Source organism: Octopus bimaculoides, chromosome 10 (assembly GCF_001194135.2).
Source record: "Octopus bimaculoides isolate UCB-OBI-ISO-001 chromosome 10, ASM119413v2, whole genome shotgun sequence".
Classification (NCBI taxonomy): Eukaryota; Metazoa; Mollusca; class Cephalopoda; order Octopoda; family Octopodidae; genus Octopus; species Octopus bimaculoides.
In genome coordinates this window covers 65,198,597-65,218,694 of record NC_068990.1, presented here as the reverse complement: position 1 = coordinate 65,218,694, position 20,098 = coordinate 65,198,597, and the positions used below count along the sequence as shown (strand labels likewise).

At 37.2% G+C, this 20,098-nt stretch overlaps 1 protein-coding gene and 1 long non-coding RNA gene across 3 annotated transcripts in view; both read left to right on the top strand.

Annotated features, from left to right (window-relative positions):
- Positions 1 to 6,033, top strand: part of LOC128248913 (uncharacterized) — an 8,810-nt gene extending 2,777 nt beyond the window's left edge. The window contains exons 1-2 of one of the 2 annotated variants that reach the window (XR_008265065.1): positions 321 to 1,143; positions 4,491 to 6,033. Coding sequence is in view for 1 of the 2 variants with exons in the window: in XM_052971266.1 (XP_052827226.1) it covers positions 4,491 to 4,858 (368 nt within the window). In the remaining variant the exon portion in view is untranslated. Of the gene's footprint in view, positions 1 to 320; positions 1,144 to 4,490 lie in introns of those variants that run through there. The other variant, XM_052971266.1, reaches the window with a different exon arrangement.
- Positions 6,034 to 11,337: 5,304 nt separating this feature from the next.
- Positions 11,338 to 20,081, top strand: LOC106879760 (uncharacterized). The gene is made up of 3 exons (XR_001410662.2): positions 11,338 to 11,536; positions 16,547 to 16,689; positions 19,345 to 20,081. It is a non-coding gene; the product is annotated as an uncharacterized LOC106879760 (long non-coding RNA).
- Positions 20,082 to 20,098: the final 17 nt, after the last annotated feature.

Sequence of the window (20,098 nt, the reverse complement as noted above, 5' to 3'; positions counted from 1 at the left end):
AATACGACAACTTTAACATGAAATAACTTGCGATGTACAAAATTTTGTTAAGAAGGTTAAGAGAAGAAGTTGTTTTATATGACACATTCTAGCAGTGTCCCAAGTTTGAAAGTGTTTCGTTAAGAAAACAAATGTTGCCCGTCAAACCCCAAGGATCCCAAAAAAAATTTAATTAAAAAAAATTATTTACTAATTTGCATATGCGCGCACGCGCACACATGTATTCATTTGCTCGCTCGCGCACGCACTTGTAGGATCGACCACTCACGACTAGCTAGCGCGGACGCACGACTAGCTAGCGCGGACGCACGACTGCGCGTTCGGGACCACTATGCTTTAGTAGTACCAGGTTCATCTGAAACTCTTCTACCACTTATTAAAAAAATTATTTATATATATATTCTGATTGTTGGTGTGCGTACAATAAGATTACTGAAATAGATGTGACACCAAAATACACCCTGGAAGAACGTAAAACGACGTTTTAAGAATTTGTGTTTTATTTACTTTGTTTTAAAAACATTATTTACTTTGTTTAAAAAAAAAACCCTTATACATGTTTTGCGCATTCGCGCTAGATAGTCGTTGTAGGATCGACTAGTCACCACTAGCTAGCGCGGATGCGCGAGTGCACGCACCGGGACCACTCTTCTTGAATAGTACCAAATTAACGGGTTAAAGATTAACGAAGTTAACTTTTTGATAAACGGTGCTCACCTCTACGTAAATGTATATTTTAGAAATCATTAATGCCTGCATTTTTTTTTTTTAGTATTTCGTTGAACTTGCCGGCTGACATCATTTTCGTTTTGTACCGGTGCTCAAGGGCGTTGAAATGCCTGCAAATCCAAACACGTCGTAATCTTTACTATATATATATTTAAAAATATATTGTGCGTATATCAATTGTGGTACCATGAATATATACACACACATACCACAAATACATATGGAAAACGTAGCTGAAAACTTAAGATCACCTTTTCTGTGTCGCGATACGAAGGTATGGCTAAAAATAAAGAAGCACATGTACATTCAAGTCGAGAGAAGTTAATGAAAACTTCAAACTCCAAATCTTATTACGAGGTAATTTCTGTGGTAATTTGGTGAAAAATTTAAAGTTGCTGTTTACAGCTGATATAGGTAAGTTGACTTTCGAGTAATAGATAGATAGAGAGACAGACAGACATATAGCTCGCTCCGGCCAGTCATGGTATTAGCTGTCAGTAGCCAAAGAATCGACAGGCCAGCAACAGGCATGCAGGCAGACAGATAGATACTTCACTAGCAGGCAGTGAGCACTTTCACTTCTGACAGCTAATAGCATGATAGTGCCTAAACTTGTAATAATCTGTGTAAATAACAGAATTACGTTTATCTTCAAGGATACATTATTTCTATAGAAAAGAGAGCATATTCGAATGACCACGTTGACTATTTCTCTTTGACTGGGACGAGTCTGTTGCTACTTGTTTAGTCACAGGTCTGCTCTGATACAGCATACCCATGATCAAAAGCATCGCCATCTATTATTATTATTCAGGTCTTAATTTGCTTTTTTCGCTCCAGTTCACTGCCCCATACTTTAGGTAATCTCTGAACTTACCAATGCTTGTGAGTGAATTTGAGAAGGAACTGAAGGAAGGTCGTCGTGTGTGTTCGTGTCTCTGTACTTGTTCCCATCTTCCCCCGCTCGGCAACTGGTGTTGGTTGGTTTTAAGGGTTTGGCAAAAGACACCTATAAAATAAGTAACAGTTTTGAAAATATGTGGCCATTTTTGACTAAACCATTTAGGGCGTATCCCTAGCAATGGCTGAACAAGTAAAAATGGTGACAGCTATGCATAAAGGAATCTGTGATGACGCAGGTCATCTCTATCCATGAACGTTTCAATTTTCAGGTAGCATATTACAGTATTCAGTATATATATATTAATAAAAGAATATGCATATATTCATATTTTGGGTTCTATTTTTCCTGTTTGCATCAGCATATATAGGTCAATATGCAAGCACACTATGATATAAAGCAGTGTGTATATATATATATATATATATATATATACACACACACACAAAGAGAGAGAAAGAGGTGCAATGGCCCAAATGGTTAGGGCAGCGGACTCACAGTCGGAGGATCGCGGTTTCGATTCCCAGATCGGGCGTTGTGCGTGTTGAGCGAAAACACCTAAAAGCTCCACGAGGCTACGGTAGGGGGTGGTGGCGACCCATGTTGTACTCTTTCGCCCCAACTTTCTCTCACTCTTTCTTCCTGTTTCTTGAGTAACGCTGCAATGGACTGGCGTCCCGTCCTGCTGGGGGAATACATACGCCATACAAAACCGGGTAACCGGGCCCATGAGCCTGGCTAGGCTTTAAAAGGGCGAATATATATATATATAAATGGAGTTAAACGCAGGTGTTATTCAAATCTTTTTACTTCTGACATATGCTTTGAAGAAAACATTAGTATTATTCTTGAAGGAATAAAATGGTGTAAAACAATGCAATCTTCTCATCAAGGAAAAAAAGAGACCAAACACATCGATAAGACATTTTAACAGAATGTGATGACTGCGTATATGATGAAGAGAACGCTAGCAAGTTTTTTTTAAAGAAAAACCATTAGTAGATATGTCAAAGGTACTTTATAGAAAGAGGAGGAGGAGAAAGAAAGAAATTAGCAGAAAACTAATAGTGGAGAGATATAGAGCGATAGGTGAATAGGAATAAAGCTTAAAGGTTTGGGAAGTAGATATATTTTGTGGAAGTGAGATGTAAGAAGACAGTCGAAGGTCGAATTTTATAGAATTGTAGAAATCACTTATAGGAACAAATGATTTTAAATTCACTTTTTTACCCTTTTTTTTTTTTGTTGATGTTGAAAAGAAAAGACATTTAATTTTTTTGTTTTAAAAAAGGAGTGGGGGAGATTTGTAATGGCAATCACTATAGTGAGGACTGTGTGGTGTGTGTGTGAGAGAGAGGTTAAAAAACCATAAATTTTCAAAAATGTTTTTACTAATAGAAAGTTTTCCCCCATCATTTTAAAGTGCGGTGAGAAACAAAACACTTCCCGTATTAAAATTCTCTTGTATGAATTTTGCGCATATCCATATATATATCCAGTAAAAGGAGAAATCCTACTGCATGATAGCATTTGATTGTCGATACCTATAGAGGAGCTTTGGAAAGTTTGCTATAAGGTTATTTACCCAGATAATATTAAATAATTGGTGGACGTCGGAGTTAGGAAGCTAGAAACAACAGCAAAACCTCCCTTTAGTCCCTCCTGAAAATATTTACCTTTTTTTTTTTTATACCGAAAAGACTTCTATAGTTTTTAAGTGTATAGTGCCCACAAAATTGGTTCGGAGAGGGGAGAATGGCGGCAGGGATGGGGTGGACTGAAGGAAACAATTTTTCAAAAAAATTTTTTTTAAAAAAGATGCTCCAGATTATTTCCAAGGACACCATGAAAAAAAGAAAACCGAAAAATCCGTCAAAACAGAAATTTCATCTTGTTGGTGCCTCCTAACTCCAACGTCCACCAAATAATTATATATATATATATATATATATATATATATATATATATATATATATAAAGTAGTTGTATACTGCCAACTTAACGTGACAGTCCCAATAAGGGAATATACTACTGCTGTTTAGCCCTAGGAAGCCAGACTGCTTCCTATTAGGCCTTGACACATTTCCTGTGCCCTTATCCTTACGAGGGGGAGACAAACTCCTCCACCCAGCCTTGGACAATTTGACAAAGCTGGGAGCCTCACCAGGTTCCTTTGTTTTCACATGGTTTCTACAGCTGGATGCCCTTCCTAATTCCACCCACTTAAGAGAGTGTACCAGGTGTCTTTTTATGTGGCATCATCACCAGTGCTTTTTACATGGTGCCATCATCAACAGAGTCACCAAATACTTTACAAGACAAAAACACCTTAAGTGGAATGGGGAAGTAATATTGAGGTGGGTGTTATTCTGTACCATTTGAGAAATTAAAGGTATAGATGGACAGAGATAGGTATTTTGCTGTAGAGTAGGTACGTAGATACTCCAGTTGGAAAAGAAAGGAGAGTGAGTTAGAGAGTGTTAATGGGAGAGATGAGGGCAAAGATGTGATGTGACATTGGGGTTTGTGAAAATAGGTGAGGTGATACAGAGGTTTGGACTGAGTGAGTGGGTAGGATTGAGGTGACTAGGAAATGATGGAGAGAAATATGAAAGAGGCTTAGGGGGTAGGGTTTGACAAGTATCAAATTAAGTGTATGACATGGGGATACAAGTTGCCGAAAAATTGCATGTTTTATATATATATATATACACACACACACATAGGCAGAAGTAAGTATACAGTTGTTTAATATGAGTGAAATGTCCTTTTCATTTCTCTATTTCTTTTTTGAGGATAAAAATTCTGTGTTCTTTTTAACTAATTCTTTCTATAATAAGATAATTATTTCTAATTTCAGATATTTATTATATGGCTGGAAATTTGACCAATGAGGAACGGAAATGGATCCTCAAACAGTACTGGAAAACCGGGAATGCAGAAATGGTTAGACAGAAATGGACTGAAGAATTTCAAAGACCAGCTCCATCAAGATTAACAGTATATAGAATACGTGATAAATTTGAGCAGACTGGGTCTGTCTGTAATGCGCAGAAAAGCGGTCGACCAGTCAGTGTTACCACTGAAGAAAATAAAATTCTTGTGGCTCAAGCATTTACCCAGAGCCCCCAGAAATCAAAAAAGAGAGCTTCCAATGAACTAGGCATCTCTCGCAGATCCCTTGGTCGTCTTATGAATCGATTACCTAAAAAAGAAATAGAGAAATGAAAAGAATATTCTACTTATTAACCAACTTTATGCCTACTTTTTGCTCACACTCGTATGTGTGTGCATGTATATATATATGTATATATGCACGAGTGATGACATGTAGGTATATTCTTTATAAATATTTGTGTAAGTATATTGTGCATTGGTGTACCTATCTAACTTAATTTTATTTCATGACATCTGTATTTGGAAATGTGAGGACATCATCATTCTTTAACGTCTGTTTTCTGTGTTGGTATGGGTTGGAGAGCTGCACCAGGTTCCAGTTTGATTTGCCTTGGTTTCCACAGTTGGATGCCCTTCCTAATGCCAACCACTTTACAGTGTGTGCTGGGTGCTTTTACATGGCACTGGCATGAGTGCATTTTGCAATGCAGAACTCTTGCGAGCCAATCCACTTCATCAGGGGGAGTGGCCTTAACATTTCTGCTGTGGAGGATGGATATTCTTGTGTACAATGATTTGCAAACAGCCCTATATATGATATGTTGTTTTTGTTTCACTTTCTTGTCACTCCATCTTTCTCTTCTCTCCACTCATATTATCTTCTTTAAACAAGGTATGTCAAACCTGTCTCTGGGCCACATTGTTGACATAGTTGTCATGGGGACCACAGATTTTTAAACGTGTCTACAATAAAGATTTCCATCATTTGATGAAAACTGATGCCAGAATAATTTTGTACAGACAAATTTTATAACGACCACAAAAAACTATATTACTGAACAGTAACTATTCAAAAGATGTACAAGTTTACTGGTAAATGTTGATTATAATTTTGCTGTCCTGATGCTTGGTATCACTTTTTGGTAACTAATTTTCATATATCTGGATCATGTGTCCATGCAATACCAATTTTCATTAATGATGGCAAATGTTTGTCTGTCAATTAGGTCCTTTCAGAAGTTTTTGTTGTTTTCATGAAGGAAAACATCTGTTCACACACATAATCTTTGTGGCAAATTGCTTGATTTTCTCAAATTGTTCAGGCAGATCCTATGATCCCATTTCATTACACTTGGTTCTAAGTAAAGAGTCTGGCTGCATTTCTAACAGTTCTACCTGTATACTTTCATCTTCCTTGGCAGCATCAGGGAGAAAAAGGTGCTGTGAATAAAGCATTCATTTTCGTCAGCTGAAAAATCAATAAATCTTTAGAAAAGTTCATCTCAGATTGTCTTGTTCTTCAGTTCTTTGCATGTGGTTAAATAAACCAAATTTGCATTTGACACTTGTGACTTCTACAAATTTATTTTTGTGATAAAGCACCAAATATCATCATACAACTGGGTGGTTATTTTGTTTTTCCCTTGCAATTTCAATTTTAGATCAGAACCTCAATCCATGTTTCCTCCTTCAGTTCCTCTGTATTCTGGCACTTCATCTCTAAAAACAAAATAATTTCTTCTCCCATCAAATGGTATCTTTTCAATACTTTGTGACATGATAACTCATGTACTTCAGTGTAGTATGGAACATCAGTAAAATCACTCCCCATATCTTCCAACAACTGGTTGAGTTGACACTGTATCAATGCACAACCATGAATAAATCTTTGAACACAAGTTTTGCTGACGAATAATACAATGGAAGTGGACAAATGATGAATTTGAGAGGAAAGTGGAGGGGGTTCTATCGCTGTCCGTAACTGGACACCAACATTGTTATGTGTGCCAACCATGTTAACAGAACCATCAATAACTGAATAGACAAGCTTAGCCAAGTTCAAATTATATTCCTGCAGAACTTGTTCCACTTTTTCAAAAATGTCCTGACTTGTAGTTTCATGCATTGGTACCATTTCAAACAACACTTCATAGATATTAAAATCAGCCTTACAAGCACTGATAAAAGTAGCAAGCTGTGCTATACTGCTGATGTCAACTGGGTCATCAACAGCAATAAAAAAAATTGGTGAACTTTGACAATGCAGCTTTCATCTGGTATTTCATCTATCTTCACTGTCACAGAACTTCTTTTTAGAGAAATGTCTTTGAATTCTTTTGCTTTCTCAGTCCAAATAGTTTAAACTGTTTTCACAGGACATTTTTTTTATGGTGTATCTGTCACTGTAGGATTTTCCACTGCTAGTGAACATTTGACTCAGTTCATAACTTGCAGTAACAGAGGTTATGTTTCCTTCTTAAATTTTTATGACATAAGTTTATTGCTGACTGAAACTCAACTTCAATTCTTATAGTTTTTATAAACACATGGAACCTTTGTATTAAGCACAGGAAGATTCATCTTTTTTGTAATGTTTTTTCAAGTTGTCTTCCTTTGGTGTGGCAATGCAGTTATTGCAAATTAAACAGGGCATCTTTGAGTTAACAGTTATGCAGAAATACAACTCCCACTTATCTCGAAAAATATGATCTTCCTTGGTTCTCTCTTTTCCCTACCTGGCAGAGCACTAGCCATTGTAAAATAACTTCCCTTGTTCCAGACCTCAGTTTTAAATTACGAAGCAAATGAGACATGCATTCAGTTCACATGCAGCATTCAGTGGAAGATGTTGAACGGTTTGTCATAAAACAAGTGCAAGGTTACCATATTTACAACCAAACAGTGATAATAATTTTAAATTGTATCATATCAATTCTTTATTATTAAGTAAAAATATTTTAAAACTTTTAACTGCTATTTTTAATTCTATTTTTATTAAATTATTATTAATTATTTATATTAACAATTTTTGGGGTTTCCCATTTTGAACCTCTAGCTAAACCATTCATGCCTGCTCAAAGCAATTAACATCCCTTCCTGTATTCTAGATTTTTCCATTATGGCACTTTTTTCAGCTTTATAACTAAATAATCACCCAAGAGCTATCTGCAGCCACCCCATAGATCCATTTATTCAGATAAGGAACTGACTTTCTTAAAACTATACCCCATTTTACTTCATTACATTCATTTGCAAAAGAGGCACAAGATTGGCTACTCCATTAATTCCCATTTCTTCTTCTCTTTCAACTGCTAAAATGTACAAATTTTTTCCTGTTTTCTCTTGGCAGATTCACTTCTGACTGATAGAAGTGCCTTTATTAGAACCACATAATTTATGTAACACCTTAAGGTTCCATTATATGTATTTGGTGCTCCTTTTGAAGCATGTGTAGTACATAATTACCTACTTCATTTTTTTACATTTACAGGCTTAATATCATCATCATCATTTAACGTCCATTTTCCATGCTGGCATAAATTCGATGGTTTGACAGGGGCTGTACCAGACTCCATTGCCTGTTCTGGTTTGGTTTCTATGGCCGGATGTCTTTCCTGATGCCTTATATATATATATATTTGGAGCCTGGTGTAGCCATCCGGTTGCACCAGTCCTCAGTCAAATCGTCCAACCCATGCTAGCATGGAAAGCGGACGTTAAACGATGATGATGATGATATATATATATATATATATATATATATATATATATTGAAGGGTATAATGAATAAACATTAACTAGTTAAAAGTAACTTCATAACATTCCCATATTATCACAATATTGTACATAAATATATATTAAAAACATCAGGGCATCCAGTGGTAAAACTCAATGCTGTGCTTGAGAAGACCCGACAAGCCAAGTGAGACCATGGCCTATGCCAGTGGGTGTAACCAGCCCACATACCCCTCATTCACTGGACAATAAACTTTGCTTTGAAGACCTATTGAGACAAGTGAAATCAAAATCAAAATCGCTGACATGGCCAATAACAGTACCGTCTGATTGGCACTTGTGCTAGTGGAACGTTAAAAGCACATCCAAGCGTGACCATTACCAGGACCACTGATTGGCTCCTGTGCTGGTGGCACATGAAAAGCACCATTCGAGCGTGATCGTTGCCAGAGTCACCCTCCCGGCACATCAAAAACAACATTCGAGCATGGTCGCTGCCAGAACTACCTGACTGGTCCTCGTGCCGGTGTCACGTAAAAGCATCCACTACACTCTCGGAGTGGTTGGCGTTAGGAAGGGCATCCAGCTGTAGCAACTTTGCCAGATCAGATTGAGCCTGGTGCAGCCTCTGGCTCACCAGTCCTCAGTCAAACCATCCAACCTATGTCAGCATGGAAAGCGGACGTTAAATGATGATGATGATACAAATACAAAAGGTGATAAAACCTGAAAAGCAATACATATTGCCTTTTCAGGTTTTATCACCTTTTGTGTTCGTATATATTTATATATATGTATATTTTTATACTATTGGGTGTTACCACTGGATGCCCTGATGTTTTTAATATATATTTATGTTCAGTATTGTGATATGAGAATGTTATAAAGTTACTTTTGACCAATTAGAGCGTTTATTCATTATACCCTTCAATTTGTTTTTTCTTTTTATCTCAGTGTTACCTGAGCACTTCCACCTGCAGTCCTATTTTTATTTTTTAGTTTAACAAAATTATAAAATTACTTTCATACACACACACATATGAATCTATATATCTTCATCATCGTCATCATTTAACGTCCGCTTTCCAGGCTAGCATGGGTTGGACGATTTGACTGAGGACTGGTGAAACCAGATGGCTACACCAGGCTCCAGATTTGGCAGAGTTTCTACAGCTGGATGCCCTTCCTAACACCAACCACTCAGAGAGTGTAGTGGGTGCTTTTACGTGCCACCGGCACGAAGGCCAGTCAGGCAGTACTGGCAACAGCCACGCTCAAAATGGTGTATTTTATGTGCCACCCACACAAGAGCCAGTCCAGGAGCACTGGCAACGGTCTCGCTCGAAAATCCTTACACATGTCACAGGCACAAGTGCCAGAAAGGCGACACTGGGCACAGGTGCCATCCCGATTTTGCTTTCGCTTGCCCCAATAAATCTTCGCAAGCTGAGTTTCGTGTCCAATGAAGGAGACGACATTGGCATGGGTGCCAGTCATCGAATTTAGTTTGATTTCAATTTCACTGTCAATCATAATTGTCATCATTTAATGTTTCTATACTGGAATAGGTTGGATGGTCTGCTGAAAGGATCCAGTGATCTGCAGAGTTGTACCAAGCTCCAGTGTCAGCTTTTGCATAGTTTCTACGGCAGGATGCTCTTCCTAACACTAAGTACCTTACAGTCTGTACTGGTTGCTGTTTTTCTTGTCACTAGCACTAGTGAGGTTGCAAGACAAAAAAAAAAAATGTACATGGAGAAAGGAAAAATCTCCCTCTTCTAAGTGTGTGTAGGGGGAGTGGTTTTATGTTAAGTGTTGAAGGACAAGCATAGAAGGACAAGCATGATAGAAGGACAAGCATAGGGGTTTTGCTGTAGAGGTGATATATGACTCCTACATGATATAGAGGTGGGTGACAGCAGTTAAGAAAGCGGTAAAGATGGTAGTGATAGAGTACCAGCGTAAAATTTCAATGTACAAGGTGAGCATAAGAGAGTGTAGAGACTGGGTCAGAAGATGGAGTGGCTGCTTTCATAAGTGTGTGCAGAGAGTGTCAGATAGTTAGAAATAGGAGTAGATGAGGTACAGCTGACATGGAATATCAGTATGGAGAGGGTGTAAGGTGAAAGAGGTACCTCGGGAAGGATAGATCAGAAATTAAGAGAATGATGAGGGATATGTAGGGATACATGTATATGTTGTGCACATATATATATATGTGATGGACTCTACCGTTGAAGACAATGTATGAGTGCTCAGCTCTTTGCTGAATGACCTGCACAAATGGTGGTAAGTAGCTTGCTTACCAACCACATGGTTCTGGGTTCAGTCCCACTGCGTGGCACCTTGGGCAAGTGCCTTCTACTATAGCCTCAGGCCAACCAAAGCCTTGTGAGTGGATTTGGTAGACGGAAACTGAAAGAAGCCCGTCGTATATATGTATGTTTGGGTGTCTGTGTTTGTCCCCCCAACATCGCTTGACAACCGATGCTGGTGTGTTTACGTCCCCGTAACTTAGCGGTTTGGCAAAAGAGACCGATAGAATAAGTCCTGGGGTTGATTTGCGGTCAACTAAAGGTGGTGCTCCAGCATGGCCGTAGTAAAAAATGACTGAAACGGGTAAAAGAGTAAAGAGTAAATATTCATGCCGCACAGTAACTCACTCTCTCCATCAAACCAACGTTGTCTGAACAGGTGCACTGTGTACCACACGTCAGGTGTCAAAGTGATTGTAGAGTAACGTGAGATGAAGTGTTTTGTTCAACACCATGCACCACCTGGTCTAGAAATTGAAATCATGATTGCAAGATCAACACCCTAACCATTAAGTCATGCACCCTTACTATAATATATATATATAGAGAGAGAGATTTGTGTGTGTGTGTATATAAATATGATATAGTTCTCAATTATTCTCTCTCTCTCTCTCTCTCTCTCTCTCTCTCTCTTCTAGATGCCCCCACCATTTCAGTTATTTGTTGATTTTATTCTTTTTCTCTTGGCCTTTTTACTCTTTTGGCTACCTCCTTGTCAACAAAACATTATTTTCCCCTTTTTGTTTGTTTCAGATCAGTCAAGGTGATTGAAGAGATAGATCTACATAGACATGATTGGGTCAACCTAGTAATGTGTTGGAAGAATGCTGTTAAAACCTGATATTAGTGTTGTAGATAATATTGGGTGACACACCTCTGCATGTGACCTATTATTATTATTGACAAAGTGGCATAGTAAAGGTGTTATTACAGTTGAAGCCTGATGTCAGTGCTATGGGTAAGTTTACACATCTCTGCATGTTGCCATTCTATATAGTAATTTCAGAATTATCTGGAATATCCACAACTGATTTTTTAAACTTTCATATATATTTTTAATAATGTTTATTTCATTGAGTCATTAATTTTGAATCCAACTGAGTTGTCCTTATATTATCATTTTAGTAATGACTCTTAAATCTACTTCATGAAATAATCATCCCTCATCATCATCAGCATATCTGTTGTTGTTCCCTCTTTAGATTCTTTACCTCTCTTTACTTTCAGTCTGTAAAAACTCTACATTTCTGTCTTGTAATGTTCCTCTTTCTCTGACCTTATGGTAAATAAACATTATCTGCACCTCTGCTGTCATCACAATTGTCACCATTACCATTTTCATGATGCTTATCAATAACAATATCTGTAATGGTCATCCCCAGGATTGAATTATCTTACAATATTTAGTTTTGTCTCTCTGTTTCAAGGTGAAATGCTGCCAGAGTTTGTTTTACCTTTTATCACTCTAGGTCTGATATAATGTATACCTTAATGAGTTTATGAAGGCACATGACTCAGTGGTTAGAGCGTTGAGATAATGAGTTTGGTTCCTGGACTGGGCTGTGTGTTGTGTTCTTGAGTCAGACCGTTTATTTCACATCGCTCCAGTTCATTTGACTGTAGAAATGAGTTGCAATGTCACTGGTGCCAAGCTGTATCAGCTTTGCCTTTCCCTTGGTTAACATTGGTGGCATGGGGGAGGCTGGTGTGCATGGGTGACTGCTGGTCTTCCATAGACAACTTTGCCCAGACTTGTGCCTTGGAGAATAATTTTCTAGGTGCAATCGCATGGTCATTCATAACATAAGGGGCTCTTTAATGAGTTCATAAGCCATAGCCACCTCTCCCCTGTCTTTGTGCCTATGACAGGGATTCATCGTCATTGTTATTTACATCCACTTTTCCATGCTTGCATGGAGTCAGACTTTTCTACAACTAGATACCCTTCCTATTGCTGATCTGAACCTGTTTCCAAGTTAGGTAATATAAATAATAATAAGACATGTTTTCATGGAAGGTTGGAAATAAGGGACATGACTTGCATGACAGTAACAGTTCTTCTGCAACTATCACATAAAATCAAGGCAAGGAGACAGTAGTACATGTGCACACACTCACACATTTATATATGACTGCCAGGATGTAAACAAAAATATCTATAACATATATGGAAACTGGGAATTTTTACAAACTAACTTGTTCACGGCCACTGAACAGACATGTGACTGGAGCAAAGTCCCAAGCAAACCAAGAGTTACATGGTGGTGGAACAATTCAGTTGATAGGGTAATAAGGGCTCAGAAACACAGAAAACCTGGAAGAAAGGGATAGTAGGGAGCATTATCAAATGGCTGCAAGAACAGCTAGGTGACAAGGTATATTTGGCTAAGGGAGAGGCAAAGAGGAAGTTAGGTTTGGTTAAAAAGTTTATAGGCTGACTAAATGGGGTTTATTTTTCAACATAGTCCTTTTTACCATCCACACATGTCTTCCGTTGCAGTGCTTGGATCCCTTTGGTGAAGAAGGTTTCATCCTGTTGAGGAAAAAAGTCATCAACAGCAGATAAGATGTTATCATCACTACAATACTGGTTCTCAGCCAAGTGTTTTATCCTGTTGGGAAACAGATGGTAGTAAAATGGGAACAAGTCAGGAGAATAGAGAGGGTGATAAACCAGTTCAAAACCACAGACACACACAGCAGCCATTGAAACCAAGGACTTGTGTGCTGGAGCATTGTTCTTATAAAATGAGCCTTTACATCAGTTTTCCTGGGCACTTCATCATGATAGCTTTTCATTACTGCCTCAGCAAGTTTACATAGTACTCTCCTTTGATGGTGTGGCTCTTATGAAGATATTCAATAAATACAATGCCTTTTGCATCCCAAAAAACTGAAGCCATCACCCTCCCTGCAAATGAAATGACCTTTTGAGCAGGTGAGGATGGATGCTTCCACTGCATGGATTGGCTCAAAGTGATGAAACCAACACTCATTCTGGTTTTAGAAACACTCAAGGAAACCAGCTGGTTCTGCCTCAAGTAATGTCAGATTTTTCTGTGATGTGATCAGCTTGGTGTGCTTTTGATCAGGTGTCAGAAGAGATGGCATCCACTGAGCAAAGGCCTTTGCCATGCCAAGTTTGTTGTGCAGAATATTCTCAACACCTTTACTGGATGTGCTAATAGCATTGGTTATTTGATTTATAGTCAATTGCCTGTCATCCATCGGCATGGAGTGAACATGATTGTTTTCCTTGGTGGTGTCAGTTGCAGAACGTCCAGACCTTGGATCATCTTCAAGACTCTCCTTTTCTCTCCTAAATTCAGCTGCCCTCTTTTGCACTGTTGATAAAGTCAACATATGAACTTTTCAGCCCACCCTTGTACATTTTTGTATCTCAAAAGTAGTTCCTGATGTTCCGGCTGGTCTCCCTGATGAATTCATGTTGGGAAGATCTTTCTTCTATGCATTTTCAGCATTTAATAATAGCTTTATGTAGTAGTACTGTCATGCTTCTGTTTTTTAATATCCCATCTCGTTGTTCTTTCTACAGTCAAAGATATGACTGAAGTGAAGGTAGCCCATCTGGGATTTTAGCCATCTAAATATACCCATCATGTGAAGTGGTAATGATATATGTTGGAGAAGAGATATTCCAAAATAACAATGATATTTGGTGGAGATGATGTCTGTGAAATCTCTATTATGAATAGATAATATCTATAGCACTGATATGAAGATAAATACAGCCAGTCCATTTTATGAAGTGTTCTGACTGATGTGGCTGACTTATAGTTTTTGTACTGGACATATATCAATTGGTTTCTTGTGAAGTTATGTCATAACAATGTTGACTCACTAATGAAGGTCCTTAGTGTATGTGTTCCTTTATATACTGACAGTTGCTGATGGGAGGAGCATTGGAAAATGTATATTACTATATCCAGTATAGCATAATGGCTAATTAGAATTTAGATATGTGTTATGTATGTCCATTATCATTATATGTATTAAGTGATGTGTGAGACTATGTATATCAATATAATATGCAATGTGTCTTTTTTTTTTTTTTTGTAACACTGAAATATTTTGTTGGATGGTAGGGTGCATTTTAGAGCAGGGTTAGTTGCCCTTTCTAGCATGTCATGTGACTGTAGAGCTCCCTTTAAGTGGAATATGTTGATATGCTTCTATTTCCTACCTTTTCTTTATTTTTATTATCTAAATAGCATTTCTGTATAGAAATAAGGTATTTCTATACTAACTGATGTTGGTGTATCTAAGGGACTGGGCATATTAGGATATCATTGTGTTAGTTTTGTTCTTGTGTCTGAAGAAATTATTTTTATTGGTAACAACTTTTGGTATGTAAATATTTTCCTTGGTATTACTACAGGATGGGTGAAAAGTAAGTAGGCATTAAAAATTGGTAATAAAATCCATATTCCTTTTTCAAATATGCTGTGCCGGTGGCACGTAAAAAGCACCCACTACACTCTTGGAGTGGTTGGCGTTAGGAAGGGCATCCAACTGTAGAAACACTGCCAGATCAGATTGGGGCCTGGTGCAGCCTCCTGGCTTCCCAGATCCCAGTCAAACCGTCCAACCTATGCCAGCATGGAAAACGGACGTTAAATGATGATGATGATTGAAACAAATGATACATTTTCTTTATTACATGAGAAAATGAAAGTAAATCTTCATATTTCAATGTAAGCACCGGTGGTGTCAGCCAGTTTCCTCACAAACGGACAGGGATGGAATGAACAACCTTCTGAAGGACATCATCTGGGATATCATTGAGGACTTCCTGAATCTGTGTCTCCAAATCCTCCAGTGTGTGAGGTTTTGTCTTGTACACCTTTTTGTTTTTGTAACTCAACAGGTAAAAATCACACGGAGTGAGATCTGGACTTCTTGTAGTTCTGGACTGCTGCAGTCACAGTCTTCAGGTTTTAACTCTTGCAAGTAATGGGGTTTCCATGGATGAAAATTCAGTTCTTTGTTATTTCACATTCATGAGCTGCTTGACGTGTTGATTTTTGCAGGCTGTGATTAAACATTTCCTGCACTGTTGCTACATTCTTCGCTGATTGGGATTTGGTTGGCTGGCCACTTCTTGCATCGTTCACAGAGCCCGTGGTCATCAGCTTTGCATGACAACTTTTAATTGTCTCCGGATGTAGTGTTGCACGCTTACCTTTCCATGCATGCCACCATCTCTGAACCAAAACAGTGGAATTCCACACTTCATAGCATGCTGCTATTTTAGCTCGCTCTTGAACAGTCAAGCGACCGACTATTTGGAAAATAAGACAATAAGAAATTCCCATTAGTGTTGTCTGTTTAAAAGATGTAATCGTCATGGCTTCAGTGATACTAATGAATTGTAAGCAATTTCTAATGCCTAGTTACTTTCCACCCACCCTGTAGTTGGTTTTATCAAGGCAGTTCTCTAGTTAGGTTCTAGTTGTTTTGTGATGAAACTATTGTGATATGTATTCTGTTATATTTCCTATATTTGATTATATAACTTTAAGTTCTTGCAGCATATCTATTAATGTCCATTTCTCATTTTGGTAAAAGCAACAGACAAAAAATACAAGCATTAGAAAATGAAGCAAAAGCGATTTTGACTCTTCACATGATCTGTTGTGGTGATAGTTGTACTTCACCCACCACCTTTCACAAATCCTCAATCTTTTTAATTCATTTTTACTTTATTTTCAGTATTAAAACAACTTAAATACATGGTCATTATACTAAACAGATCAAACCTTACTGATTACCTTCAAGATTTTGCTGTCAGTAAAAAAATTCACAAAATATTCAAGAGAAAGTTAGAGCAGCTTATCAAATATAGGAAATATTATAGAATATATATCACACTGTAAACTTGCACACAATGTAATAATTATCATAAACTAATGTTATTGATGAGATGTGTTCTTATTTTGGTTCACAGACTGCACTGTGTTGTGTGAAGATAACCTGGCTACTGCGAAATTCTGTCCATGTGGATATAACTGGATATGTGAGGAATATTCCAGAATTAAGCTTAAAAGGTCCTCAAGTATGAACAGCCTGTAACTAGCAAAAGTGGATTTGGTAAGCATACTATTTGATGATCTGTCTGTTTCTCTCGTTGACTTTATGTTGTGGTATAATGTACTTCTGACAGTTAACTTTGGATTGAATGCCAAATACAAGTTTATTGAATGAAGCTTCAGTGGGAGTCTAATGAGTATATGACATAATGAAAGTATAAAGTATATATGAATGAATAAAAATATAAGGAATAATGAAAGAATATGAATATGAGTGAAAAGGAAGAAATGTTCAGAAAAAGAAAAACAAAACTAGTTTATGGCTGAAATTTAGTGAAAATCCTAGAGTAGTTATCAGCTTTTATGAGGGGTACCCAAAAGAAACCAGAATTTTGCAATGTTATTTTATTCACTTAGTTTTACATGTTTACGCTCTTTTCACCTTCAAAGTATTCTCCATTTGAAGCAATGTATTAGTCCAGGCGCATTTTCCACAATTCAAAGCAGTGCTGGAACTCTTGCGAAGTGATGCCTTTTAACACCTCTGTTGTTTTTGTTTCCTCGACTCTTCCACGTCTGCAAATTCCGTAACACCAGCTTTCGTTACCAGTGATGACCTTCTACTAACGGTCTGGATCAACTTACAACTGTTCTATCAGTTCACGACTCACATTCAGTCGAGACTGCTTTTGATCTTCTGTGATCAAGTGAAGCACAAATTGTGCTGAAAGTCTTCATTCGCAATTCCTTGCTCAAGATTCGTTGCCAGGAACGCCAGGACACACCAGTCATTCAACAAGTTCGTCAGTTGTTCAGTGATGGTCCTCCAAGATAAGTTCATGAATTTTCATGATTTTGTTCATTCGGGAAGTTGATGGATGAAGCACTACAAAATAAAGACGCACCACATGGAAGTATGACTTTACTTGACAATGCCGGTTGGCAGACTGATGCTTGAAGGTTGCCTCTAGTGGCTTCTGGTGGCGGAAACCTGAACTACAACAGGTTTGTCCCACAGAGAATGTTTCTGGTTACTTTTGGGTACTCCCTTGTATAGCCTTTTGTTGAAATGTAAGCATGAAACATGTCTAGATCTATCATCACTTACTCTGAAATAAATTTAACATAAACTGGAAGTATGATGTCAGCAGTTCTGTGACAAAATTGTAACGAGGGTCATATATTCTTTATTTGGATTATATATGATCTGTACAGAAATCTAGTATTGCAATGACATGTAGTTTAGTATTGTACTACATATATACTCCATTTCCAATACAATTAGATATTACGTAGTAAATTTCTTAGACATATATGTCAAAACTTTGTAGTATTTGTATCTTCTAAAATTTTACATCTTGTTACTTTGTATGTAATCCTACAGTCTTTCTTGAGTACAAGGCCACATACCTATAAATTGGGATTATTGATTACTACTGTATAGTATGATCTAGATATTATTATGTATTATAGTGACATTTTAATTAGCTGGTCTTAAGTCGCATCAGTTATAGATGTGGTAAGTAGTTGTGATGGATTGCAGTGTGAATAGTGCTACACATTCCTTGTAACATTGTTCTTATATTAATAATGACATCAGAAAGACAGTTTTTTTATGTTAAAATCTCTACACAGATGTTACTTCTGTATCCTAAAATTTGCTGATAACTGGGTTCTCTCCTTTCTGATAAAGGGGTCACCAGAATGTTGAGAAACTATGATTTTCATATTAGGTTTGGTGGCAATATTTTATAGTTAGTTCTTGTGTACCATTTCAGATATTTTCAGTGCAGTAATGTGTAGATAAACAATTACATATAGTTTAATGGGTATTTGTGAAGCAAATATATTGTTTTAAGATGCTTACTGTTTCATTCCTTCTCACATGTATAGGCTAATCAATGCTCAGTTGGAAGGACATATGACATGCAAATGTCTTCAAATATTGCATGAATCAGATAGTATTCTGGTGAACTCTGGTGCTAACAGTTTAAACTAAAAATGATTAACAGCAGCCTTTAACAAGGAAAGCAGTTGTATGCTTATCCTGTCATAACTTTATGCTAAGTATGACGTTTAAAGCAGAGTGTTGCTTATTGAAGTATTGTGAGTATGTTGCAGATTTGGCTCATATATAATAGGGAAAGATGAAGCTTAGATTATTTATTCATTCATCCTTCAATGTAGTAGAACAATCAATCTCAACCATTTGGGATTCAGAGTATGGGTTGTACCATTCATTCTTCTGTTTGCTGAATACAAAATATGGCTCATAGAATCTCTGTTCAGATGATTTTCCTGAGTTTCCATCTTGCCCTTGTATGCCAGTCCATCACAAAGTTACCCATTTCCAGCAGAGTGAACTGAAGCAACATGAAGTAACACAACTCACATCTGGTCTGGGAATCAAAGCCATGATCTCATGATTGTGAGCGTAACACCTTAACCTAACTAAGCCATGCATCTTCACTTAAATAAAAACAAAAATGTAATTGAACTGACAACTTTAAATTAAATCATCGAAACATTGGATGTTTTATTAGTCAGAGATTTAGAATAGTATTTTGTTGTGGTCTAAATATTTAGGTATTATCAGGTATTATATAGTAATTACCATTTGACCACTGTTAATAGGAATGTCTCAAAATAAATGTAGATTACAATAGAGAAAGAGAAACTTTACTATTAAATAAAGAACTTCAAAATATTTTTGCAGAATCTCAAAAGCTGGACGAGAAGAACCTCTTGAAGGTAGCAAAGCAATTAGAAAGTAAATTACAGCATGTTGGTGAGTATAAAATAACAGTACATAGTTGATTTTAATAAATTTTACTTTTAACTGAGCTTTTGTTTGCCTGACTGACTGAGAACAGGTTCCATTCTTATTTCCCAGTTGAAAGGTTAGCTGTAAAGTAATTCTACTAAAGACGTTTATATAATTGAAATTTGGTAAGATATCTTCCAAGGTTAGCATAGCTGGTGATATGGATAAATTAGAAGACACAGTGTGATGCATATTGTCTTCAGGATCAGGGGAACAGAAATATGCTGGGGAAGGTTTAGCAGGTCAATTAATGGCCATGTTTTTGTTTTCACTTTTGTTTACCAAATTTACTGATTGGTTATTGTGTTTCGCTAGAAGTCAGCTGTTATTTAGCAGACTTATGATAAAAACTGTTAACACCCTATTGTTTTTCTATGTTCAGAGGAGCCTTGACCACATTATTTGAACATATCCTTTCTTTCGGGCAGTAGGATTTCATTTTAGAGAATCTTGGTTGCTGTCTTAAGCAACTTGATTGACCAAGTGATGGCTTCTTAATTGTTTTAGCTGTCACAGAGTGGTGGAGTTTTTTCTAGATTTGATGATGTGTGGTTTGAGAAATCTCTCTCTCTCCCTCCCTCCCTCCATATGATTTATTTATTGTAGATAATTGATGTATGAGTGTAGGACAACCCCCCCCCCCCCA